This window comes from Scomber japonicus, chromosome 9, assembly GCF_027409825.1.
Source record: "Scomber japonicus isolate fScoJap1 chromosome 9, fScoJap1.pri, whole genome shotgun sequence".
Classification (NCBI taxonomy): domain Eukaryota; kingdom Metazoa; phylum Chordata; class Actinopteri; order Scombriformes; family Scombridae; genus Scomber; species Scomber japonicus.
In genome coordinates, this window is record NC_070586.1 from 26,982,261 (window position 1) to 27,009,783 (window position 27,523).

At 40.2% G+C, this 27,523-nt stretch overlaps 1 protein-coding gene across 4 annotated transcripts; it reads right to left on the reverse strand.

Moving 5' to 3' along the window:
* Nucleotides 1-1,312: 1,312 nt before the first annotated feature.
* LOC128364217 (AP2-associated protein kinase 1-like) lies at nt 1,313-26,810 on the reverse strand. Of its 4 annotated transcripts, XM_053324752.1 has the most exons (19): nt 26,037-26,810; nt 21,826-21,944; nt 21,138-21,246; nt 20,394-20,536; nt 20,138-20,259; nt 19,966-20,047; nt 19,700-19,832; nt 19,474-19,577; nt 19,088-19,167; nt 18,839-19,002; nt 17,985-18,160; nt 16,794-16,979; nt 15,998-16,185; nt 14,107-14,300; nt 13,943-14,011; nt 13,603-13,692; nt 10,708-10,809; nt 8,987-9,076; nt 1,313-4,029 (listed from the first exon to the last, which is right to left on the reverse strand). In XM_053324752.1, exons 1-19 carry the CDS (start codon nt 26,194-26,196, stop codon nt 3,227-3,229), a joined length of 3,114 nt encoding a protein of 1,037 aa, XP_053180727.1. In that variant the 5' UTR covers nt 26,197-26,810; the 3' UTR covers nt 1,313-3,226. The 4 variants fall into 4 exon arrangements, with proteins under 4 accessions (XP_053180727.1, XP_053180728.1, XP_053180729.1 ...); XM_053324754.1 differs by lacking the exons at nt 1,313-4,029; nt 8,987-9,076 and adding an exon at nt 9,094-9,608; XM_053324753.1 differs by lacking the exons at nt 8,987-9,076; nt 10,708-10,809 and having other exon boundaries at nt 1,313-4,020.
* Nucleotides 26,811-27,523: the final 713 nt, after the last annotated feature.

The following is a 27,523-nucleotide window of genomic DNA, read 5'->3' on the forward strand; positions in this document are numbered from 1 at the left end:
TTGGATAAAGATGCTGTTGAGTGGAAATCTTGTAACTCCATATTATGTTTTGGACATACTAACATTTCTGGCAGTGACCATAATTATCAACATCGAGAGAGTGAGTCTCCCATCATTGAGGGCCCCTGGGCACTTTCCCAGATTGCCCATATGGTAGATATGGCCATGGTTACTACTAAGAACACTATATTACTGTAATGGCGCTACTTTTGTAACGCGTTACCCCCAACACTGAATGACATGAAAAAAGGAGAATGGACTTGGATGTCAAATAATGTAGGTTAATGAAGTTACACCCTCTGTGTGTAAGTTTATATTTGCTTGTTGCTCTATTTCCTGATAACTGTCTTTCCTAGGCTGTCTGTGTATGGAACTATCCACTGTGTACTTTTTCATTTTTTTGGAGGTTATGTTTTGTAGTCTGGACACTGAAGCTGCTGTGTCATAGCAAGCTCCCCAAATTAATTAAAACCCTACTGGAAATGTCTTCATGGTGTGTGGTTTGTAAATGAACATGCCGGTCGGTTGGCTAGTAGCTTGTGAGAGTTTGTTCATTCTTTTTATAATTATGATGTGCTGTTTGAGCAAAGGCCAATAGTTTAACTTGAAAACTGCATGCTGCTGGTGGAAAGAAACTCAAGGAACTTATATAATGTTTTGAGATACTTGTACTTGAGTGTTTCCATTTGATTCTACTTTACACTTCCACTCCACTACATTTCAGAGGGAAATATTGTAATTCATACTCCTCTACATTTATTTGAAAGCTTTAGTTACTTTGCAGATGAAGATTTGACACAATGGATAATATAACTAGCTTTTAAATTACAACACATTTTTAGAGATGAAACCAGTGGTCTCCAACTTATTTACAATTTACAATCTCCCATTAATAATCTCTTGACCCCTCAGATTTATCTTTGGAGGGGCCCAACTTTTAGGCTGACTAAACTAGCTAAATGCAAATAGTTAAAACTACCCACTGCAGTGTAGTGTTCCCAAAATTACTTACAACATCAGTGGCCCCCTGTTGGTTATACTGCATCTAGTAACACAAAGCAATTATGCTTTGGGCATCTAATGGTCCGCAGCAGCCCTGAACATAAAACGTCATTTTTATGTTGTAGCTGGTTGAGATGAAGAGGTGAGTGAAGGTGAAATGTGAGTGCTTAAAAGCTGTATTGGTACAATAGTTGTGTAAATGTACTTAAGTGCATCCCACAACTGATGATTAATAACAACAATGGTGCAAAATTTGATTTACATTCATTTAATTATTATTTTTTTTACTTACAACAGTTTTGAAAGGCAGGCTGTGCAGCATGACAAGTATTTCAAGTGCCTTTTAATCCAACATTGTATCAGCTGTTGAATGCTCCATGGACTCTCTAAACAACACTGGTCGAAATACATTTTACAGCTGTGTCACAATCAAAACACATTCTTAGAGAACCCTGACTCTGTGTCAGTGACTATGTGCAACCTTCATTTATACAAGTTGGGTGAGAAAAGTGAGCATTTATAAAAAGATTGTACAATTCAAAAAAGAAAAACACAAGATTTTACATTGCAACAGAAGAAAATGTGAATTAAACTTTGGGTTGAAACAGGATGGATCCCCTTTCTTCAAAGTGCCATGGTGGGAACAAAATAGTGTTCCGTGATTTTATAAAGCACAGAGATAATAAAATATTTCCAAATGGTGATGGGATTAAATTGTAAAGGAATGTCATCAATCAGTCACCACTCAAGATCCTGCTTCCAAGATGCTACTATTACAATCCCTGATTGGAACTGCTAAGCATAAATAAGTGCTGTAGATATTACTGTGACTACAGGATAAGCATTATTTAAGTTGCAGGAGCTGTTACATCAGTTGTTCATCAGTGGGAATTACAGTTAATACACATTTGGAGTTTAAAGACATGTCTACAATATAGATGCATTAAGGAGTTGAATGAATATCTTTGTGCTTATGTGTACTGTGGATAGAAAATAAGTTTTATATGATTGTACTTGGTGCTGAATGCAAGTGCAATAAAATGATGTACAAAACCAGTCAAAAAGTTTGGACACCATTTCTCATTCAAATAAATAGGGAGTAGTGTCCAAACTTCACCAGTACATAAATGCAGCAATTTTTTAGGAGGGCAAAATTAAAGGCAAATGTGATACAAATGACACTGTCTGATATGAGAGTAGTTATGTACTGCAAGAGTGTAAGGCCTAAGAGATAATGTCCTGGAAAACAGGAAAAAAGGTGAATCTTCTATACGTGTATAACATAGGAACTACTATAATGAGTTTTCTATCCCTAACATTTATATAAAGTTGCGTATGCCACATGGAATAAACACTGATATTCTACTCTTATCAGAGACAGGACAGTGACCACAAACATTATACACATGACAAAAATGCAAACATCTGGAATGAAACAAAAAAGGCTTTTCATCATCAAACATTACTTGCATCATTATCCAGCATCTGCTTAAATGCAAACTGTCAGACTAAAGGGCCAAAAAATATTGACTTTAAGCCCATAATTATAAGGCAGTTTAATGTTTTGTTTTATATAATTAAAGGTGAATTTCTCTGAAACTCCCATTGAAGAGAGAATCTGGGTCATTTGTGACTGATTAAATTGTACGCCATATTAGTGCTATATGCAGTGTCTTCTCCTTTGTCCAGCGTCTGTGAAGCCATGATCTTGTGATTCAAGTTGAATCAGTCCTTTCTGAGAATACAGTGGAGGAATGACAGCAATGAGGCGTTATCAGATCATAGTTTCACAGTACAGCTCAATTCAAACTGCCAAAGCTGCAGACAATCTTAACTCCCTCACTGAGTGATATTTTAGTGCTGACAAAAAAAAAAAGGAAACTGAGGTAGGCAAGAAAACAATCATATGCTTGACCACCATGTCGTCTTTGTGTTGATGTTCGTACCAAAAAGGATGAACGACGATTTGGAAGGTAAAAAAGTATGTGACACAGAAAATAAAAAGTGACAAGGAGTCTGGTGATGATGTCAGTTTTCTTACTCTAACAGAGCATTCAAGTGTAAAGATAACCTCGCACTATCAGAACTAATTCGAGCCAGTTAAGAATGAGATCCATGCAGGCCTGCAGTCCGGCTGAGGCGTTGATGACAGCATGCAGTATGCCTGTAATAGCTTGCATAATTCAGTGGCGCTGATACCCGCTGCCCTGACCTCAATTTATGTTCAGGGCTTCTCTTGTGGGGCTTTGAGGTGAAAAGGTGCGGAGACGAAGGGGTCCACAGTGCTCGCTTCTGAGGTCCATGAGTGAAGAGGTCCAACAGGGACTGATCCCACAGCAGTTTGCTTGCTCACACTAGACACAACTCTTAGAGCTGCTACGGGCTGCTGCGGTACAGGTCCCTCAAAGTGTCGGGAGTATTTGGCCAGAGCTTGTGGGCGGAATGGTTGTGGGGTAACTTGTCCCAACACACCTTGTTCAGGGTACGCTCCTGTGGACTCCTTTCTTTTTCCAAAGGGTGCCTGTGAGAATACATCGAATGGCTGCTGAGCTGCAACGTGAGCGCGTGGAAATGGAGCATTGGCAAACACATCTGCTGATTCTTCTTGTACAACACGAAAGGGGGCTTTTGAGAAGACATCTACAGCAATGTCCGCCCCCTTTGCTGGCTCGGGTGCATGCTGGGAATTATTCTGTGCAAAGGCAATAGGAGCAGGTTGCTGGAAGGTAGTAGACGGTTGTGTTGGTACTATGCTGGAAGTAGGTGATGAAGGTAAGGCCAGCTGAGGTCCTTGTTCTTCTTCGTCCTCAGAGTCCAGCAGTAGAGGTCTGGAGCCGCTGCAATCATGGACCACTTCGTGACTTTCGATGTCTCCACTTTCCTGCTGCTCTTCCTTGTCGGCCTCTTTTTCCTCATCTTCATCACTTGAGTGAACACATCCCTCATTTGTTTGAGAATCTTCCTCTGGAATTTCAGTCTCTTGTCCTTCCCCAAGCACGGAGTAGCCATTACTTCCCCCTTGCACATCTGTTTTAGGAAAAACAGATGGAGAAAAACCTATCAGAGATGAGCAAAAATATTACAAACTGTATATATCCAAATATTACCAACAAGAAACTTCAACCCTGCTTTAATCATTATCATCTGAGGTCCAGCTGCCCATATTCCTACCAAAGCATCAAACTTCAGTCGCACACACATCATACTGTATGACCAATGGATCATCTCTAACAACTGAAGAGTCAATGTGAGCGACCTGACAGTGAGGAACCAGCACAAGACTACAGCGACACAGACATGGTCTACTCTGAACACATCACATAAGCTAGACAAGACTACGCAGCTCTATCATTACATAACATCCAATAACCTTGTTTCCACAAATTGGTCTCACACAGCTGCAGTATCCACATCGCTCAACCTTCAGTAACAGTGTCAACAATGGGTTTGTGTTAGGATCGATTGTGCTTAGGTGAGATCAGAGGGAGTCAGTGGGAGGTCTGTGGAAACAAGGACAAAGAGCCTTCACAGCAAAAGGTAGGGAGCAGTTAGGGACAGACAGGTTTGCACAGATGAGCAGAGACAGATAAGTCTTACCTCAGAAGTGTTGACAGCGGTTTTTAACTGGCAGCTCTTGGGAAGATGTTAGTTGCAGCCATTAAAGGAAAACACCAGTTTTTGTTTTGGTCCACTACTTTCTTCTGTCATTTGCTTAATTGTTTGGTTTTTAAAAAATTTGTCCACAGCCCATTTACCATATTATAAAAATTTACACATTAATTTAAGTGAAAAACGTGTTACAGATAATCTCACTGACCAGTACTGACTTCCAACACAACTAAAAGTAGTGAAATTGTAATCACATGAAATAACAACTACCAATTCAACTCAATCTGCATTGGCACAGCTCACTGACTCTACCGGCTGTCTGTCCTCGGTACAAACTAACAAGTTTTATGCAATTCGGGAAACAAATCCAGTGGACAGTAATCCAATTTTAACACCCAAGAGGCATAAAACAACTAAGAAATTAGGATAGTGACAAGAAAGCGGTGTAAAGAATGAAAGCTTAGAATAAACACTGGTAATTTCCTTTAACTCTCAGAGCAAAGCTCAGTCGGTCAGAGCAAAGGAAAACTGAGCAAGTCATCAGACATGTCTGATAATATTTAAAGTAAGAGCTGCAAATGTATTTCAAAACATAAAGGTCTTATCTTGATTAGACTATCTACAGTATCTAAATGAAACACTGTCATTAAAGGCAGCTGTGTCTTCTCTTTCAGGTAAAAATGAATAAAAATGTGACCCCAACAGACAATGTACATTCACATAAATGGGTTTTATTCAGTGTCTCTCCTTTTGAACCTCTATTCATAAAAACAGAATGGTCGTGCTTTGACGTACAGTGTGGACGTCTGCTGCCAATTCATGTCAAACATTTTGATATAATGAAAGTAATTTGCACAGCGATCACCATTTCAGTCCAACCAGCACAATAAGTACATTGGCTTCACACAGCAACACAAGTAAAACTATACGGCCAAGGCTATGAAGTCTACAGGATCCATCACTGGAGTGTCTGAGAGGAACATGAAGCATTGTTGTAGGATTGCATAGATTAGCTACGAGAATGAAATGAATTAACTAAATAATATTAAATGGAGAGAAAGAAGAAAGAATAGTGTTATTTACCCATGCCAATTCTTACAATATGTACGTCTATGACTAAGCTTTACAATACGTAGAAGTGGAGGTGGAGAACTTATGAATGTTGCAAATTTACAGAGCTCTAATCTGGATCAATGCAATGTTTTGTATGTGTATTACACTGTATTAAAAAATATTGGTACCAACTGAGTGCATAATGAGAGCTCTGCTTCTACATTAATGTCATGGTAGTGACTGATGTCATAGATCAAACCATCTATTACAACAAATGGAAATACAGTTTTACTTGGTGCTGAAGGCTCCACTCTAAAATACTCCCTGGATTAGGCAGGGCAAGACATGAATTATAGATTGACTCTAGAGGCCATGATGGGACCCTGAACCAGAAAGGTGGATGCTGGGGTGGGTAAAAACAAAACAAAACCAAAAAAAATAAAATACTTGAGTGATGGATTTCTGGCTGGAGACGAGCCAAAATAAAAAGGGTAATACTTAGTGGGATTTTTGACACAAAGCCAGTCATAGCAACTGTAATCATCGCGTGAACAACCTGTTTTTCAAGTCACATCGCCTTTACTTATGATCTGTGGCCGGATGACAGAGAACACTTACCGGAGGAGAAAGGTGCAGCAGAGATATCGGGAAATAAATTCCGTCATGAGCTCTGTTTTGCTGCTCTATGAGGATTAAATCTATTCCAGTCATGTAACTTTCAAGGACCACTGTTATGGAGAGAACTGGGATGGAGAGCTAAAACATACGATCCCAGTCAGCACTTTGTTTCATTTATCGATGACGTCTAAAATAAAAGCACTAATTGAATGCTTGACATGAATGGAGAGATAAGACAGAAGGACTTTGGACAAAGGAGGTCAACATCTTTGCACTCTTAAATACAGCTTCATACACAAATATTGTTTTTTTTTTTTGTATCTATATATCATTATAAATTTTACATATATCATAATGGTACTCATCATGTTTCATACATTCATTCTAAAGCACTATCAATAGTCACGTTTATTCATACCATGATAGATGAAATGCCTTTAAATATTACACACTAAAAAAAAACTTTTACCAGTGCTGACAAAAGCAAAATGAGAAAATCTGAACAGTGATTTTATGTACATACAAAGGAGATTTTTTGGAACATCTTAGATTAAAATAAATGTCATATTGGCCTTCAAGGTATGTGGTAGGAATGAACTGGCTAGATAAGACAGAGAGGGTGTCAGTGGGACCCCCTCCCGCCAAAAAAAAATAAAAACAAAAAACCCCACACTGGATGAAACCTATAACATCGTGCCACACGCTATATAACAGTGGTATGCTGCTAAATATCTGGTCATCTTCCCTGATCCTGAGAGCAGATCAACACAGGGCATAATCTGAAACATAACATAGTAATAATAAAATCTTTCTTTTAGCTTTGGCATGGCTACAGCTCTTTTTTTTTTTTTTTTTTATCTCATCCCGTTTTATTTCTGCTGTGCTTATATACACATTAAGTCAAAGATATGAAGGTGACCTGGCCTACACATAAAAAGATGTATTTATAAAATGCAAATATACCATTAATGGTCTTATTGTACCATATACTGTATATAATGCTGACAGTGAAATCATCCTGTCATGGCGATGTAGCCACATGAATCAGCCACATTAACACTGATTTCACCAGTTTGACCATTTAAAGACATTGTGACCAATTTATAGCTGGAGAAAATAATGCCCTGTTTAATATTCAGAGTGAGGCGATACAGTCATGCTGAAGCTGCAGGTCTTAATACAGGTATTAACTTAATCAGTTTAACAAGATGTTTTAACATGATTAGTGATCTATTTGGGAGTAGGTTAATAGAAACTAAAAAGACTTCATACAATAGTGCAGGCAGTATGTGCTCAAAACAAAATGTGAAAACGGCAGCCACTGTTTGGGAAACCTATCAAGACTGTCCAAGACAGGCATTTTGTCATCACTGGTTAAATCAGCGCAAGCAGCTCTCAATGGGTCACTCAGAGTGCCTCTTTGTTTGGTCAATGATTAAGCTACCTGTAAGCAGATGTTACATGTTCAAAGCTTTCATAGGAAAGTGCATCAACTCATCCAGGAGGCCTATAGCATTTTCCCTCCTCACTCTTTATTCAGACCCCTGACACAAATGAGCATGCCTGCAGGTGGCTTGTTTAAATAAAGCTTCAACCCTGAACACGTACACAAAGTAAACATAATGTGGCTGTGATCAGGCAGTCTAACGTGCATATGATGAAGGTCGGTCCACGTGGTAGTACACTCAATGAAGGATTAATGCAAGTATGAGGAAAGCATGAAGAAGACCATGGTGTAGCCAGGACAGAAGAGGACGATATGCTTGGGCATTAATGAGAGATTATTACCAGCATGGGAATGTCAACAGCAGATACATGAAACCAGCTTTCAGGCAACTAGAGATTGAGTCGAGGCCAAGGAGGCACATAAAGAGAAAGGTTCCACTGAACCAATCTATGCTGGCTCCTCCCTTTTACTTCATAAGGTGCTACATTAAGTGCCCCTATTTCCCCATCTGTACCCCCCGCCCCCTCCCCTGTTCCCTTGTTAGGATTGCACACTGCCCCTTCGACCTCTCCCACCCCCTCTAGAGGTCGATGAGCTGATCCACCAGCAGAAGGGAGCGGGCCAAGTTGGGGATGCTGGACTCTGAACTGCCACTGTTGCTGCGCGAGTGACCACCTGGAACGTGCCAGAGAAAGAGAGACAGAGACAGAGATGGACATGGAAGAGCCGAGGGAGATTGTGAAAGACAAGCCAAAGAATAAGTTATATTACCAGAGATTGTATGGAGAAATTAAGAGCGAGTAGTGATTGAGGATGAAGATGGAGAGGGTGGGGTGGGATTATGGCAGAGCAGAGATATGCATGAACGGGGGCAGAAAAAGAGAAAGAGAAACAGGCAGAGAGTGAGCTGGGATAATCTTTATACAGCTGCATCATCACAGGGGGAGAGTAAGGGAATGACACTCTAACATGAGGAGGACTTTCAAGATAAACTACAAAGAGCCACCTGCAGTGTGGAGGATCACTGGCAGTATAACATTAGAAACAAGGGATAAAAAGCTCACTGATGTGAGAGCTTGATGGGATGAAAAGCATTAATGTGCCAAGCACACCCATACAAGACTTCTCACATGACCAGGGACAGAACAAGCTGTGGTGACAGGGCCTTTGAATCAGGGACTACGTTATACATCACTTGGCTCATAGTCTGGGCTTCAGCGGGTGTGTGTGCTCATCTCAGGATTCTGATAATCTTACCTTGATTTGAGTTTTTGGAGATGAGCACAGGAATAGGGTCAAACTCGTCATCATTGCCCTTCTCCCCACACGACATGAGGAAAGCTGAGTCTGCGGTGAAGGAAGAGGAAGTGAAGGAATGATGGAAGGGGAAAGAAGTTAACTCAGCCAAAGAAAAGAGCAAAAAAGAAAGGAGGATGCATGTAGATTAAAAATAGATGGAGCCAGGGCAGTAACAGTATTTAAAAGCCATGCATTTTAGGCGGCTTTTGGCTCTTCCACAAATGAGTCAAGGGTCTGTGAGGCTATCATTTTATATGTCCAATTCTACACTGTCATATCACATGAATCAGTTTTTGTTTTCTCTGTCTGAACAGGCCCTTCTGTTTTGGGAAGGATCTGTGGTCTGCGATGCTTTCTCTGGCCAAAACACCCAACAGACATAAGGCTAGCTGAGAGGAAGTCTTACCAGAGGCTGGCTGACCAGGCGGCAGCTCCTCCAGACAGGATCCAAAGCCAGAGCCAGGAGGAGCAGAGGAGCAGGCGGAGGAAGAAGGGAGAGCAGAAACAGACTGGTTTGCATGAGGAGAAGTATGAGATAACAGATCGCAGCCCAGCAGAGAGTCCTCCCCAGTGAGAGAGTCTGAGACAGGATGAAGCAAAGCCAGAATGAGAAGGCGCCAAAATAAAATAAAAAAATAGAAGAAAAAGATTGTTAGCTTAAAGCTGCAGTGTGGAACTTTTGTCTCCCCCTTCTGGCAGTAAGTGATGTAAAAAAAATAGTATTAGTAGTTACCTGGATGTAACTCGAGTTCTATGACTACATGTGTGAGTTCCCAACCGGGTGACATGATCTGTCTGTCTGAGGAAAGTCCGCCCCGGTTGACATTTGCAAACCAATCATTGCTGGTTGATGTAACATGCATCTCTACTGGAGTGCCAGCATGCGTCTTACCAGACACAAGATTAAAAGGCTAAATCAGCATTGGGTGAAAATGTCTGGCTAGGGCTTGAATGTAATGAACGTTCATTTATATGTAAAAGTCCCACACTCCAGCTTTAAGGAGCAGAACGCATTTTGTTAGTAAGACAGTTCAATATTTTATAGCATTAAAAAAATTCTTTGTCATAAAATAAAACAAAATCGGAAAGTTCCCTCCTGGTGGAGCAGTGTCCTGCAGCAAAAATATGCTGCGCTAGACAAAACATAAATTACAGAATACTAGGTCAAATCCAGGAGGCAGGAGCAACTCCTACACTGTGAGTCACCAGCCTACATGTGCTAAGAACTAATACTTATCATTACAGAAGAATGTGGACTAGGGGTCAATTTTAAGCAAGATTAGTACTCATAAAAAATCGGTTCAGACTTCTCATTGAGCAGACTGCTTCATGCCCTATAAAACCTTGAGGAGTCATGGTCATGGTCCACAGAAACTGTAGTTTGCTGCTATTTTTCAAGAACGACAAACCAAGATAATAATTGGGGGTTACAGATTTCTTGCCAGGACAGCATGATCTAGCACAGTGAAGAGGGACAATAACAAAACACTTCAATAAATTACTTCCACCACAAAAATAAAGTGATTGCAGTTGTAAAACTCCCTCAATAAATTATTGGGTCAAAATTATTCAATTAAGAACTGGGAATTCACCCTGAAACAATTCTGCTTCTTTAATATTTAAATGCTTTAAATCAATTAAGTTGTTGAATTTCCTATACTGTGGTCCAGGATGCTAACCTGGCATGCTGGCAGAGACGAGCTCAGGCTGGCCTGCATGTCGCTGGGCTTGGGGGGCTTCCAGACCAGGAATCAGTGAATCCACACACACCTCTGCCTTTGCTACATGGAGACAACAGCGGGAAAGAATTGCAGTATAAAGTAATTATTGATATCGTACAAGAAAACATATTCCCCTGACAGGGATTAAACTGATGGAGGCCTTCTTAGCTCCTTTTCCCAGTGGGTCTTTCTGAGTTCATGACAGATGCATGCATAGCAGAGGGGGATTACTGCAAGGCAGGGGACAAAAACAGAGCTGGTACCATTGGTGGTGCTCTCTGCAGAACTACTCAAGGTGTCAGTCAGGGTTAAGAGGTCAGGGAGCAGAAGAGAAATTTCAGGGGACTTCAGTCCCTCAATCAGCTTCTCTGTGAGCGAGCCAAGAGAGAGAAGATGGAAGGAGGTCATGGATGGATGGCGAGAGAGAGAGAGAGAGAGAAAGGGAATGCAGGTGGATTTTGCATACAAATAAACAAGGAGCAGAAAAAAAGATATGAAACTCTAGTAATATGGGAAATATTACATTGTGAGGAGAGTTACAATTTAGTAATAATTTAATGTAGCAGACATCGAGCTGTCTACATTTTTAAGAATAAAATATGAGTTAAGTTGAGAATTAGGTAGCTTGGGCTGTGGGAGTTAAAGAATTTCCCCTGCTGTGCCTAAGGTTGGCTAAACAGCGTGGTAATGCAGTCTTTGTGGTATTAATGCCAGCTTTGTTTTTTGATGGGAAAATCATGGTATGTTAGCCTGTCTATGTGTCACCAAATGGAGCCGCAGTACCTGGCAAACACGGAAAATACTTTAAATTGTGTTGTGGCAGGAAACAATGTTGACCTACAGCTGAGTCTCTTTAAATCAAGGATTCATGAATGGAGCCAGGCAGGATGCACCTTTACATTATATGATTAGTGGAAAACAATTTTACCTCACATATAAAATGGCAGCCTGCTCAGCCGTGCAGTGACCCAGGAGAGTTTAAATATATAACAAAATATTCACACAGATTTGTTCTTAACTACAGGGCATCAGTACCAAGCCCAGGTCAGCTCATCCTGAGCCTGGCTCTGTTATGAGGGCTGGGTGCCAGGTTAGCTGGCACTCAGTGTTCAAGCTGCTACACACGACGGGTGGGACCTTCTGTAGCTGCCAGACAGGGGGAGACACACTGGACCTTGGGAGCCGCCAAACATTCAATACACAAGCACTAAACTGTACAACAAAAGGGGCTAGTCTCAAAAAAAAAAAAGAAAAGAAAAAAAAACCCTACAAACCTAGCACAGTTTTGGTGGTTGTTGTTAGGTGGTTGTCCACCATGTTTATTTTGTCTATAATGTGGTATTGCAATTGTGCAGTTATTGCAACAGCCCTACACTTGGCTTGATAGGTGACAAAAATATTGTCTGATGTGTTAGTTCATTTAGTTCTGCCCACCACAGCCACACACTACAAGAACAGTTAGTGGAGTGAAATTCCATGCACTCAAAGGACAAAACTTTACAAGCAATATTATCATGACAAACAAATTCTGAAGAAAACACTCAGAAATGTTCACACTGTTTGAGTACCAGCTTCAACAACAAACATGAAATTATAGAAGCCAAAGCAAATGTAGTGAGCTGAGACTGCCCCACATGCCAGCCCTCTCAACTCATGTTTTGGACCAGTGCAGACAACTGAGCAGTGGACATCCCTGTTAACACGACTTTTCCCTGCACGCCAAAATCTTAATCATCAAGACTTGCACACAACTATTAATACAGATTACTGTTGTGATTAAGCTGAAATGTAGTCCATGCATGAAATGACAAACTGAATGCTTTTCACTGCAGCTCATACTTACAGGAAACTGCTATGGGGGCAAAATGGGGTGGGGATCTTAGACAAGGAATGTGTTGGCTCAGAAAATGGCACAGCAGATGTGACCTTTTGCCCTCTTCACTACAGGAGAGAGGCCAACATTGATGAAAAGCTTTTTACAAATCCTAAATGTCAAAAAAAGCTATATCTCCCAGTAGAGTAAATAGAGAACACATGCACTATTATAAATGCTATATATAAAATATGCTCCAGTATATTTTTCACTTAATTGCAACAAAGGCGTCTTTATCCTAAATGTGGCTCTGTATCAATCTCCTGTCAACAGAAATCTCCGATGGGGCTCACTGCGCTCCATCAGCAAAGTCAGACTGTTTGCTTGTGTGCATCCTATTTCAGTGAGTGATACAGAGAGAGTCAAAGAGACAGCTTAGGCTGGGTAGAGGAGATTAACCACACTCTGATGATGTAATAGCCTCAACATATTTATCCTCTGTTCATGCCTTAAACAGCAACGACACAAAAGGAGGTTACCGAGCTAAGACGTGTGTCCTTCTAAAATGGTTACAGGCTAAAAGTGAGGAGAACATAAAAGGCTGGGTCATCATTTTAACAAGACAGTGTGCTTAACTTTCTCCTTGTTCCTAGTGGCACTGGTAAGCAGGCTTCTCCAGCAGGAAGGCAATCCAATTAACAAAGGAGAATTTGTCCTTCGCGTTACCAGGCAACGGCGAAAGCACAGATCTGCAAATGAGATGCGATCTAGCGGTAGCCACTGCCTCTTTTCATGGAAACTGACAAGGAGCCACTGTGAGGCTGCTTGCTATGTCAACAGAGATAGGGCCGTTTACAAATCCAAACCATGAAACTAGCAGTCACAAAGTAGCCTTTGGAAGGCTTGATACCCAGCAAACAACCTCTGTAAATATAAAATAGTGACTCATAAGCTCTTACAATATATTTGTTGTAGAGCCCAAGGCCCAACAGAATCAAAGGCATGGCTCATACTGTGTCAGGTATAGACAAGAAAATTACCTGGGCTGTCAGAGAGGGAGAGGGTATTAAAAGGGTCCTGGACACTCAACAACGCTGAACCTGCCCCCAGGATGTCAGCAGGTCTTTCAGCTTAAGATTGCACCATGAATAAAGATGGAGGAGAATAAATTAAGTACTTTTATGGAAATATATCAAGACAGCAACAAATAAAGTAGACATCCACTGCCCTCAAAATGACTACCTCAAAATTAAACTGCAAAAATGATACATCACTTTAGGAGAAGCCAAAGTTATGCATAAGAAAAAAACAAGCCTCTTATTAAACGCAGTATGCAGAGATATGAGACAGAGTACTGAGAAGAATTAAGCAAAGCCTTACCTGGAAAAGCATCAAGCCCTGGAATGAGATTTTCACTGGAGCCCATGGACTTCTCTCCTTGTGCAGCAGCTGTGCTCAAACAAAAAGTAGCAAATCATTTTATATGACACTATTCGCTACCAAAGCTACAATTGTAAATATGGTAGTGGACATGCTGAACTTACCCTCAGCTAGTTTTGCAAAGTCTTTGTTGAGCAGCTCCTCTGCTGTCAGCTTGGAGAAATTATCATCTCCAAAGGGGTTCCAGCTGGGCTGAGTGCTAGGTGCAGAGAAGGCTGATGGGGCATCACCGTCACCTTGATGATAGACACTCTGCTGGGATGAGCAGGGGGAGCCAGAAGGAGTAGTACTGGCTGATCTGCAATACACAGAGTCGTAAACATAAACAAAGGTAAGAGTGTACAGTGATGTTTAACCCTCCTATTGTGTTCAGAAAGGGTTTACACCCTTAGGGCCTGATTCACTAAAGGTTTACATGTGTAAAAACAAGCTGATCTACTAACGCGGTGCACTGAGATTTGTGTCTTTCAAATGTGCAAGATAGTACGCTGTCCATTAGTACCCACGCACGCAATTTAGTACCCACTATTTGGGATCTTAGTAAATCAGGCCCTTAGTGTTTCAGGTCAAATTTGACCTGTGTTTCAATTCATTAACAAGCACTGAAAAAAACACTAATCATCACCCAGTAACATGTTTTATCTAAATTATTATCCACCTATAACCATTATGTTTGTGTTTGTGTGTATATGTATATGTATGTATATATATATATATATATATGTATACTTATTTTAATAATTAATCAACCTTATAGGGAAATATATTATAAGACCACAAGAGGCTACTGAACAAAATTATTCCTTAAATAACTTGTTTTCATTTCCGTATATGTTAAAATGAGCAATTATTGTTACGTCTGATGTGTTATGGGTCAAAATTGACAGCATATGCTCTCCTATGAATAGGAGTAAGTAGGAGCTCATATATGAGTAAAGTCTTTCATATATGAGCATTAACTCCAAAAACAACACTTTATTATTGCAGACTGTGCCAGGTGTATGTTCAGCTGTGAAATAAAGCACAAGGAAGCCACAGTCTATATACTGCTATACAGCTGGAGGAAAGGAGATGACACTTTCAGAGAAAAAATTAAGACTGAAGACTAGTTAGTTGGGGACAGCTTATCCAAATGAGGACAAAAGCTGTGTCCCCAATTAGGAAAAAAAGCAGATTTTTGTGTCAGTGGTTAAGGTTAGCTTGGTTTTGTTAGGGTTAGGGTGAGTCTCCAGGAAATGAATCTAAGTCTATGTAATGTCCCAGAAATGACCAAGGTCACTTTGTCTGTGTGTGTGCTCACTGTGCCAGGTGCGCAGTGAGATGTGAGAAATAAAGTGTGAGAAAGTCACAGCCTGTTTACCGCTATAGAGTACAGCTGGGGTACAGGAGGTGTGTGTGTCTCTGTGTGTGTGTCTCTGTGTGTGTCTATGTGTGGGGTGTGAGTGAAAGAGTGGGAGGAGTGTTTGTAGGATCACATTTGCTGCGTGCCACTCTAAAACTGGATTCAAGTCAATGCGCTTTCTTGGCATGGAACTTTAATATTATTATACAATATCATTATACTATTATTATCTTTTTATAAATTTTTTTGGTTTTGTTGTAATTTTGTTTTTTGTTCATGATGGAAATTTGACCCATTATGCAACAGATGTAACTTTAGAAAACCCCCCAAAAAGATCAAAATATGTTTTATTGTATTCAGTAGGCTACTCAAGAGGATGTAATGAAAACTTCTTTTGATTAGAACATTTTTCATGTTTATGTTTCACACATCCAGACTTGAACATGGATCAAATTTGACCTGAACACAATAAGTTAATCGAATGAATTGAGTGTTTCTTCTGAAGCTGGATCCTCTGGGATATAAAAGGGTCGTTTATTCTCCTTTGGGGTTCTGTCATATGAATGGACTGTCTATTGCCTTTTTGAGCTCACTTGGTGCCAATGAAAGAACATTTCATCCTTGGATCACTGAAGGGTGTTAATTCTGCTCACTTGGACTTGTTGAGGCTGGCCTCAGCTGCGGCTGCCTGGAGTAGCTGGGTGGACTTGCTGACTGGGACCCCAAACACGGCACTGTGAGTGACATCGCTCAGGATGCGTCTATGGCCACTCTTGGGGGCCATCTTCGGCGATGAGGGGGGTGTCAGGGAGCCGACTTTGTGAATCCCTCGGCTTGCCGTCTGTAGGGAGTATGACAAGATGCAGAGAGGGAACTTAGAGAACATGTCTGTGATGACAACATTGAGAATATCTGCTTAGTGAAAAGAAACAAGCAAATCGGATGCTCAAAAATACAAAAACAAGAAAGCTAGAGCCACTGAAAAAGAAAGTCAGAAAAAGATTAATCATGAAAAGGGTATATACAAAGTCGAGTGATTGGACATAAACAGATGAACCTGTTGATTCGAGAGTTAACTGACAAACCATTTTATGAATACATACAGATTCTTCCAAGCATGAAAAAATCACTTTGACAGTTGGAAGTGGTGGTACAGAGTGGGTAAATCATTTGTGAAGGATTTCTACTATATCTATGTAATTGCAGCAAGGTCTTTCTAATAAAGATAGCATTAAAGGGTAGCGTTCCCAACATTGCATTAATTTTGCCATGTTCTGCATTCAGTTCCCCAGAACAAGAAAAAGGTAAAAAAAAAAAAACACCCAACCAAAGAAAAAACAAAAACAAAAGAAAAGAAAAAACATTTTTGGTGTGATTCGTTCGAGAAAAGCTAATAATCAACTCCCTAGCCCAAAAGAGCAGCAGACAGCAACATGAGCAGGATGTTACCACAACATCTGGGTCAGCTGCAGAACCAATGACAGCAGACTCAGGGATGGGGGTCAGATGGGGAGCTGCTGTTTCATGCACTTCATGCTGCTGCTGGTGTTGCAGTTGCAGGGTAACAACAGGAGGAACGGGCTTAACTTTGGAATGCAGCAGGGTAGATGCCTGAGAAGATGTTTGTTGTTGCTGCTGTTGGTGATGGAGGCTCTGAGTCAGTTGATGCTACATAGGAATACCACACAGCTGATAATGAGAAAGCTCCAAACTTGGTACAACTTCTCATGAATTACTGTAGTTTGACAAGTCTTTTTTCAAGGTTTATTTTCCTGCTTTTGGAGAGCGCACAATTGAAATTAACAGAAGACATGGGGAAAAATGGGAAAAATGGAGGAGGGAGATTGACAATAGAGGATGTGATATTTGTCAAGAGCTGCTCAGAAACCTACAGTGTTATGATATGAATTGTCTTTTGTTCCTAAAAAATAGGTTCTGTCTGCAAAATACACCAGCAATGAACGTAAACTACACAGAAGCACAGTAGCTTTTAGACTTACAGACACAATTTCAAAAAAGGGACTGAGAGGCTCAGACAAAAAACAGTAATAGATGGAATAATCTGAGGTGTGACTGTTCTTGTATGGGTACTTCAATTAAAATAGAAACATTAAAAAGACATTTTAGCAGTTATGTTTATGAGTATGTCATTGCCAGCTCAATACAGAACAAACAAACATCTGTGTATGGCATCACATTGATAGTGATGTTATGACTTGAAGCCTGCTGAACAATGACTGATGATCCACACCATGTCTGTATTGTGGTCAGTCAAAATAAAAACGCTGGCAACTCCTGCACTCACGTTGTCCCCGAGCATCACAAGTACCTTCCTTTTTGTGAATGGTCAATAACACACATCAACTGTACTCTACTCTGCAAATATTGTCAACACGTCCTGCTTTTTAATGTGCTATCAGTCTCATATCCCTAATGTTAGTGGTTCTTGACATATGGTGGAAAAAGGAGTAATAAATGCTCAGTGAAAAACATCCTCAAAGATCAAGGATATTTACTTAACATTTAGTTACAAATCTTGTTCTTATGTAGTCAGGAAGCTTTAAACTGTTTTTAATCTTGTAAACTGAAAACATCTGGATCTAAATATTATTTCCATTCTTGTTCTGCTATGATGCTTACCTGCTGGTTACTCTGTGGGATCAAGAAGGGTGAAGCTTGCTGCTGCTTCATGAGGAGCTGCTGATGCTGTGGTGTAGCCTGCGGCTGCATGTTGGTGGTCTGAGCTGGCTGTTGCACAGCCTGCTGAGCAGGTTGGACAGCAGCTGCAGCTGAAGGTGGGACACTGGCACCAACACCTGGAGGGGAAGAAAAATCAAAAGAATGGGTGACGTCAACTGGGAGCACAAATGAGAAGAAAAACAGACCTATCATTTACCACATCAGAAGTATTATTTTTAAACGCGACCACATTTCTGCAGATCTGATGAAAAGCCCATTAAATAACAATTGAAACTCTTGACATCTTGTAAAAATCAAGCAGCAGTTGTGCTTCCTTGAAAAAAAACACTCAAATTAGACAAATGGAAAGTCTTTAAATTACTGTTAATATTTAGGAAAGCTGATACTTTAGACCTTATTTTCACTTTCATCAGCTTTTCTTCCTGAATACATTCAACATTTTATATCTCAAACACTACTTGGATGAACACTCAGAAAAGGAGTGACTCAGAGCTGCACATAAAAAACATGACTGCATGCTGCTGTAATTAATATGACATCATGCCACCATTTATTTTGTCTTTGCAAGTGGGCCACAGATGAATGGCTCTGTCAAATTGTAGATGTCAAAGGCCTCATAAAAAGACAATTAGAAGCCTTTTAAGAATGGGCTAATTAAACCACTAGGAATACAAGACCTCGATAGGCTTTAGAATTAAATTACTGAGCAGTTATGTGCTAAATCCAATACAAGATGTCCATTTGAGTATATTATTAGCAGGATGACTGTCACATAATCACAGAGCTACTTGTACCTATGGACTGCGGTGTTCCAGGAGCCACATTGGGCCTCTTGCGTGGGGTCATAGCTGGCTGGATGGGAAGAATGCCTGATATTGGCTGGGGTTGAGCCTGCCCAGCCTTGGGTCGTTGTCGTGGTGCTATTGAGGTTTCAGTGGTGGGAACGGGGTCTGTGAGTCTGATGAAAGGAAAAGTAGAGAATTGACGAGTAATATTCAAGTTTCTTATAATGATAGCACCCAAATGCCTTGCTTGCCACTCACCTGGCTTTGGTTTGACTCTTTTTGGCCACTGCTTCACTGGCTCTGATAGGCTCAGGAAGTTTTGCAGGAATGGACGAATTCTACAACAGTAAAGACATTTCTAATTTTCATTTGATCAAGAATAAATCAACAAGACAACATTTTCTGGAAAACTACTATGTGACTACATTAGAAAAGGGCTTGAGGAATGGAGGGCACAACATCCATTCAATATAATTTCATACTACATTATTGTTGCTTTACAAAGCAATGAGACCTGAAAACATAACAAAGCAAATTTCTGATTTTAAAAAAAAAGAAGTGACCCAAATGTTAATATTCAACACTAATTCTTTGACATATTGTCCTTTCATATTTCTGCCATTCCTCTTGCTATGGTGACTTACATTTACATTTGGAACTGGACACTCTCGTCGAGTCAGTTTAAAGGCAAGGTAGGATACTTGGTAGATGTCTGGTCTCATATCTGGGTCAGGTTCCAACATGTATCCTGAAAAATCATCGAATAAGGGATATTTACATTGAGTAAGATGCATAAAAATTCCAATTCAAACTTGGCACATGGTAAGTAAGTAGGATGATGAGTTTATTCTGAGGAGCAAGGTTACTCACTGATGAGACAGTGCATGTCCTGGGAGTAGCGGGAATTGTCTGGGATAGTGAAGCTGCCGTCACAGATTGCCACTTGGCTCTCCCCAAAAGGAAGTGTGAAGTAGCACAGCTTATAGAGTAGACAACCCATGGCCTGCACAGAGAAGAGAATCAACACACCTTGTGCAAACCAAGCTCAATGTACAGTATATATTTTAACAGTGCTCTAATATGATCATCATGCAGTCATTGCAGTTTGGCATTCTGACAACAAATCTCTATCTCACCCAAATGTCTGCCTTTGTTGTGATGACCTTTCCACCATAGAGGTTGACCATCTCTGGAGCGCGGTATGACAGAGTAGTGTACCTGGTGTTAAGAGCAGCAGAGCTATGAGTTTCTGAATATTTGTTAGGGAAAGTATTTAAGGGGTAAAGTAAAGGGCTGCGAGTGACTCACTTTTTTATTTCCTCCTCAACGACTGGCACCCCCTCTGTCTGTGGGTTTTGGAAGCGGTTTGTAGCACTTCCAAAGTCACAGAGCACATAGTGTCCCCGATCATGGAGAAGAATATTTTCCACCTACACGAGGAAAACAAGATTAGATCTGTCAGAATTGATTGTACATGAGATAAACAACAATCCCGCTACAAATTACTTCCAAATAAACTGCGTTGTCAACAATGAGCCAAGCGTATTTGAAAATAAAGACTTGCCTTGAGGTCTCTGTGGACAATTGGAGTCTTGCACTGGTGGAGACGAGCAACAGCTTCACATGTGTCACAAAAGATCTGTAACACCTCGACCTCAGTGAAGCCTGTCTGTAACCTCTGGTTCATTAGATTTACCACCTGTCCACCTACATAACACAAATAAAAGACTATGAAAGATGAGCTGTTACCAAGTGACCACTGTTCTTACCTGATGGCTAATACTATACATTTTATTTTTTGGAAAGAGACAGTTAACATGGCAGTTCTGAAACTGGTGTGCCAATTTCTTTCAGGAAAGCTCCAAAACAGACTGACAGCCTTTCAAAAAGATGTCGGTTCCCAGTGATGGAATATGTACATAATGCAGCATAAGCTTTGCTTTCTACAGTGCACCAGGCTTAAAACAGAAAAGAAACACGTTTTTGTGTGGAAGATGTTTTTTGAAATCTATGACTTCAGCACTTCTTTAGCTTTGGTGCATGTGGCATGACATAGATTCAAATGGCAAGTTTACATAAAAAAATGTTGTATTATAAAAAGGCTCCAATAACAATAAAATCAAGTTAAAACTTCAACTTCAACTTCGGCTACCAAAACACTGTGTCCATAAATAACACCACTTAGTTTTGTATTGACTGAAACAGAAGTTCTGATAGCCATCAGTCGAATACTTCCAACAGAACAGGATGCTGTGAGATGAGGGTAATGGAGCCAAGACAGAAAGAGATGGGGGGTGGACAGATTTACCTCGACAAAAGTCCATTAAGATTAGGACTTCCCATACATCCCCAGCTCCAACTGCAGTTATGCTGGAATCCAGGAAACCAACTATGTTTTTGTTGCCCACTAGATCTCTCTGTGTAAACAAACAGAGAAAAGGCAACAATGACAAACAATGAAGATACAGTTCTCATAGACTTGACAGTTCTTAAACATTTAGCTTAGTAAATTGCTAACTATTCGGTCTATTTTTATCTGGAAAGAAACTGACTCTGTGCCAAAGGTCTGTGAGTAATGATAATAACCACTCTGTGATAGTCATGCCACCCAGGGTGTGGCTACAGGAACTGGTTAGTTTCACTTACAGTAAGGACTTTGGTTAGGAAATGGGCGAATTTGGGACTTTAGATGGCAAACTGCCAATTTAACATTTTCAGAAATGTTCTTTGTATGTGTAGTTCATGACCTACAATCCAGCCCCTGGAAGTTTCACTGTCACTATACATGGATCAAATTATTTTTCTTTTTTGGTTTCTGTTAACTTGCTTCAAATACACTGAGCCTGTAGTGGGACAACACAGCTGGAAAACTAGTATTCAAATGTTCAGTAAGTATACTTCTCTATTCTGTGCTCACAAGACCATCTCCTAATAGTGCTAAAAAGAGAAGGTAGATTGCTGCAATCAGCAGTCAGTTACTGGACTGTCTTACTCACCATAATCTGTATCTCAAGATTGCAGATCTGTAGATCATGTTCGTTGTTGACATACATCCTTTTTAGTGCGCAACGTAGCCCTTGATGAGTCCGCACCAAAAAAACAATGGCAAAACCTCCTGAATGATGAAGAGAGGAGAGAAGAAGACAAGAGGATGAAACATATATTAATTACAAAAGAAAAAAAAGAAACACCTACTAAATAAACTGTAATTCAGGATTATCATCTGAAAATAAGATATTTTACTGCATTTCTGCAACTTAATGTGCTATACTTTACTTTTTGATAGAAATATATTAGATATGAGCACTGATATTGAAAACTGGGTATTGTCTTGTTTAATTTTTATTTTGAAATTTTGTCGTTCCCGACCAGTGTAACAAAGAAATACTCCAGCACATCTTATATATGAATGTAATTCTGATTTGTGAGAGAAAAAAACATGACCTTCTGTATGATAATTTATCTCTTTTGAAAATGTCTCCAAGCCAAACATCCCTCAGCTGTGCTCTGACCCAAACAGATCAGACATTTCTAACAACAGGTAACTGAAGCTGACTGATGGAATGATGGAGTTAGCTATTTAAATATTTTGTATATCTAAAATTCATGTTATCTTTATGATAATGTAGAAAGAATATGTGGCTGGTAAACTGATAAGAGAAGCTAGAAACAGCACTGTATGAGTCAGCAGTTGTGCTGAGGGGAAGGATGCATGAGGTGGACAAAACTGACTCAGGCTGGAAGTGACAGAATTCATCATCCCATCTTTAGTCACAATGTCAGTGATACTCAGAGAGAACTAAAGATGACTGTGTTAATCATATCATAGCAACCAAAACACCCAACAGCCACAAAGAAGAACAAATGTATTTCTTTCAACAGATATGCATAAATAGAGCCAAATCAGTCCACAATGAGGTAGCATTTACATCTACAGCTCACATCTCACACTTTTCCTCTGAGTGTAAATTGTACTGTTAAACTGATTTAATGCCAAATATAAATACCTTTGGCTGAACTGGGATCAAGCCTGACTTCAGCTTTTAATTTGGTTCTCTCTAGATTTTAGGTCGACAGCATGGAGCAGCTTTTACTACAAAGGTCTGAATACTGTTGTTACTGCAGCTCTTGTGTTCACATTTTTTTCCTCACACAGCTTGTGTTAATGCCATGCACTGGGCTGACTCATCCAGCTGGCATCACTAAGCCAAGGACAGTTCCACGTGACCAGTCTGGTTGAGGTTTGATCAGGACTGCTTTAGGCTATATTACTGTGAGCCCTAATATTAAAGAAATGAACAGAGTAAAAAAATATGATGGGAGTAAGCAACATTTTACAATAACTTTTGAGCATCCAATAAATACAATAAATAGTGTTTCAGTGTTCTGTTTTTGACAGAGTGGAGATGGGTCATCATGGGTGATAACACATTACAGCTAATTTCACTGATGTCATTAATTATTAATTTAATGTCTGGAAATTTCACAGAGAGGTGTATTGGCAGGACACCCCTCCTGAGTAATTACTGTTATTATGATACAGAGCAGCAATGTGATTGAAATGTGTGGTTCAATGCAGGGCAGTTATTCTCATTATCATTTAATCTGTCTTTCTTTATAGGTTTGTCTTTAAAATGTCAGAAAACTGAAAAAAAAAGAGCATATTATAATTTCTCAGAGTCAAAGATCACTTTTTAAAATATTTTCTCTGGCAAACTGTGTAAATGTGAAAGACACTTTTCAAAAATGTATAACAAGGAAAGCACTAAATTCTTATATTTGAGAACCTGAAACCAACAAATTCTTTTACATTTTTACTTAAAAAATGACTGGAGTCGACTAATTGCTGAAGCTCTAATTAATGAAGACAACATCAAACTAACTAATCAAAATACAGATCAAAGGGGAAAAGCATGCAGTATAAGCACGGGACACAAGCCTTGTGTGTGTGTGTGTGTGTGGTCCCTCAGAGTTCACACCACTGAGCCCCTGCTGTCTAAGCTGAGATGCCTGTAAGAAATTAGAAGGATTAGCAGCCTTCTTAAGCAATGTTTAGCAGTGGTCTACACTCAGAAGACAGCATGACCAAATAACTAAGTACAGCCACAAATAGCCACAACCCCTTGACGTAATTGACTGTCAGGATTATACCAATCTAGCTTATGCATACACGCACGAGCAATTGCACAGAAAATTAAAAAAAAAAACATCTTTAGGCTCTGCTATAAAAAGCACAGTGAAGAGGTTACAGTGTTTGGCCACAATTTGTCATCAGTGTGATGGAGCTTACATAACTACTAGGCTTTGAAAATACTACACATCCTCACAACTACTATGTTGTTTACAAATATGCTTGCTGAAAAAGTCACATGACACTGCAGCAACAGCAAGAAAAACTAGCAGCAAAATCTCATTTACAAATTAACACAGACTACTGAGTGTTATCTTAAAACAGTTTGTGCTGAGTTGCGTTTTCAAATGAAGGAAATGCTCGCTGGAGCTCTATGCTGTGTTGTCTGATAGCATTAACTTGGGACATGTCCTCCCTTACAATGAAACATGTTACATACATATTCAGAGAGGGATAATGTTACTAACTGTAACTCTATACATAAACAAGAAAACACTTCTTGTGGGTGGTTAAAAAAAGAAAGCCATGTCTACGGAAATCCTGACAACTGATTGAAGACAAATCACAGACATCTGCCTTCAGGCCAAATGTCAAAAACAAACAACAACAAACATGGAAATGGGACTCCAAGCATGTACCTTTGGGCCTTAAAGGGTTTAGTAACGCCAGTATGTCACACTGACTGTTTTTGCCAGTGCATTGTGAAAGCTATTTGTTGTAGCTGAATGGAGTCAAGTTAAAAATTAATAACAAAGGCAGGGAGTAGACAGAGGCACAAAATCCAAATGGAGCAACCAGCTAACAGAAACTAAGAGCACAGACTACAACTAAAGCATCTGAATAAATAGGCCTGGTGACACTGAAGAGGCGGAGGAGTCACATTGCAAGCTGTGGGTCCACGCCATATGATCTTTACACACACATTCCAACTAGCACTTCCTCAGAGATGTGTAATCTTGATAATCACATTTATTTTTACTGTCTTCCCAAAAAACTTGTTACAAGACCAATTACCATATGCACAGTTTTAACAGATACAAACTTGAATAGGTGCAAGACTCACAGGTGAGAAAATAGACCAAAAATAAACACAAAGAGTTCCCACTGACTGACATCTCTGACATTAGATGTATCACCCATTCATAAGGCCGCGGTGCCCTTCAATAATACTGATGAATTAATCAGTATTCTTACATCTATTATTTAGTAACAGGCGCTCTTAGCTAACAGAGCATGGCAGGCTATCATTGGAAAGACAAATGACTGGGAAACCTGTTACCACTACCACTACAAGCCCTGTTTGATGGCGTTCAATGAAAATGTTAAGTGGGAATGTTTTCAAAAGAGCTTCAGTGTTAAAACTAAACCTTTCTCCCCATTTAACTCTACTCACCTATAACCAATTAACACACAGCTGTGTTATTATAGAAAAAGCCCCCCCAAAGTGTTATATACATTATTAAAGTACCATTGTAGCCACTCCCTCCACCTAACCAACAAGAAAACATGCATCATAACCTTTGAAATCTACGTTAGTGATCTATCACTCCCTCTGTAAACCTTGAGATAAATGACTCAGCATGGCATTGGTCCTTCTCACACAGTCGACAATCCAGTTATACCATGCTCCTCCCAGCCTTTAGGTAAAACTGCTAAGTACCTGAACAACTTATAAGTAAGAGTAAGGTAAATCACTGTATAACACACCATCTCCTAAAATGTAATGTCCTCATTTATCCACTCTAGTGATCATGGCACACAGGAAAACAAGTTAAGTACATAAAAGAGAGATCTGTTTAGGAGAAGGCTTCCTGACAAGTCAGTGAAGTAGACAAACTGAGAAAAGACACCAGCTACCTGACGTGTCAGTACAGATGATCAGAGGCTAGACCTTTTTCATCAATAACATAGTAGAGGTGATATTATCAAGTTGGTCGTGTAGCTGGGCCAAAGAAAAGGCCCACTCATTTAACACTACTTCACTGTCCGCCAGGTGCAGTTCAGATGTTCGCCCGCGGATCAAAAGCAGTAAAAAAGTGGTTCTCAAACACGTATGTACAAAGCCACATAGTTCACCTTCAGCGACAATTTCCTCGATGGTGACTTGATATCGTCCAATGGTGAAGACCCGTCCGATGAAGCTGCCGCCGCCGCCGGAACCACCGCCTCCTCCACCGGCTCCGGAACCAGGCCCGGAGCTCACCAGCTCCCGACGAGAGTCAAAAAATTTCTTCATGACCTCAAGGTGTTACAAAAAGCACGGCCAATTCCTAAATATGTCAGTATCCTAACGAGGATTCTGGTTGTTGTCCTATCCCCGGCCCCTGACGGCTGAGGAGCTGGTGTTAACACGGTAGCAGTTCTTCAATAATTGAATGAATGTAGCTAGCTAGCGTCAAGCTAAATGCTAGCTAACTAGCTGGACCACAAAATATCCAAAACACTGCTGGCCGACGTTTTGCTTTGCTAACTCATGGCTTGGACAGCAGGCGGAGTCAAATATTGTTGAGGAGATTGTAAGATATAACGTCCATGCGGAAGTCGCTGGTTTTAACTCTGAAACGAGCCAAATAAGCCCGAAAATAAACACTTGTTAGCCTTTAGCTCACCAGCTAGGTGCGGTGACAGCTGTCAGTTGACAGACTGGCAGCCAGGTAGGTTCTTAGTGTCCAATGCAGCTTATTACACATCTCCTCTGCTATCGTCCGCCCAAAAAAATGTTAATTCACGGTTTGCTAGTCCACCGGCTGGTCTCATACAAAATTACAAGTATCCAGAGTTTAGTCTGTGTCCGGCAGGCTGTGACAGCGCTGCTCAACTAACTTAATGACAAAGCTAACAGAGCTACAAACACAGTAGATGCTGCTGGGTAGATTCCTCCTCTCCAGCTCCTCTTTGCGGACTGCTGCATTTCTCTCGATGTGATTGGTCCAATGAACAACGACCGCCAGTCAGTCTGCTGCAGTCTCCAGGCACAGCTCCCCAATAGGAGTCATTTAACTCAGCAGTTCATTAACTTTATGGATTGAAACCGTTCATGTTTGTACCATGTAGGCTAATTATGTAGAATGTGCTTATACTTGGTGTAAATCTGTATTTTTAACCTTGCAAAATCATAGGTTTATGATTTACAGATGTGTTAAATTCTGGCTGCAGAAGTCCATCTTGGCAGTCAAAGGTAATATCAGTTGTTGTTTGTTTGTTACTGACTAGGAGAAAGAAGATGGTCATAAAGGTGAAGTGATGGCATGAGAGAGAAGAAAGTCTACTGAACAGGTAGGTTAATGTGGTGAACTACTGAATGTTACAGCCAGGGCCACATTTGGAACACATTCAACAAAGTCTAAATTTTACACACCTTTCAGAGACTGACACCCAAGCGACATCCTCAGGAAGCTGTTTTCTCAACTACTGTCAGAGTGTTAAGGGAGAAGCATGCATCTGATTACAGGGATCCATCTGAGAGGAGAAAGAGTGGATGGATGAATAGAAGAAATGCATGAGGTAATGTGCATGAGGCACAGCAACATCATAATGTTCCTATAATTTACTGCACCAAATAA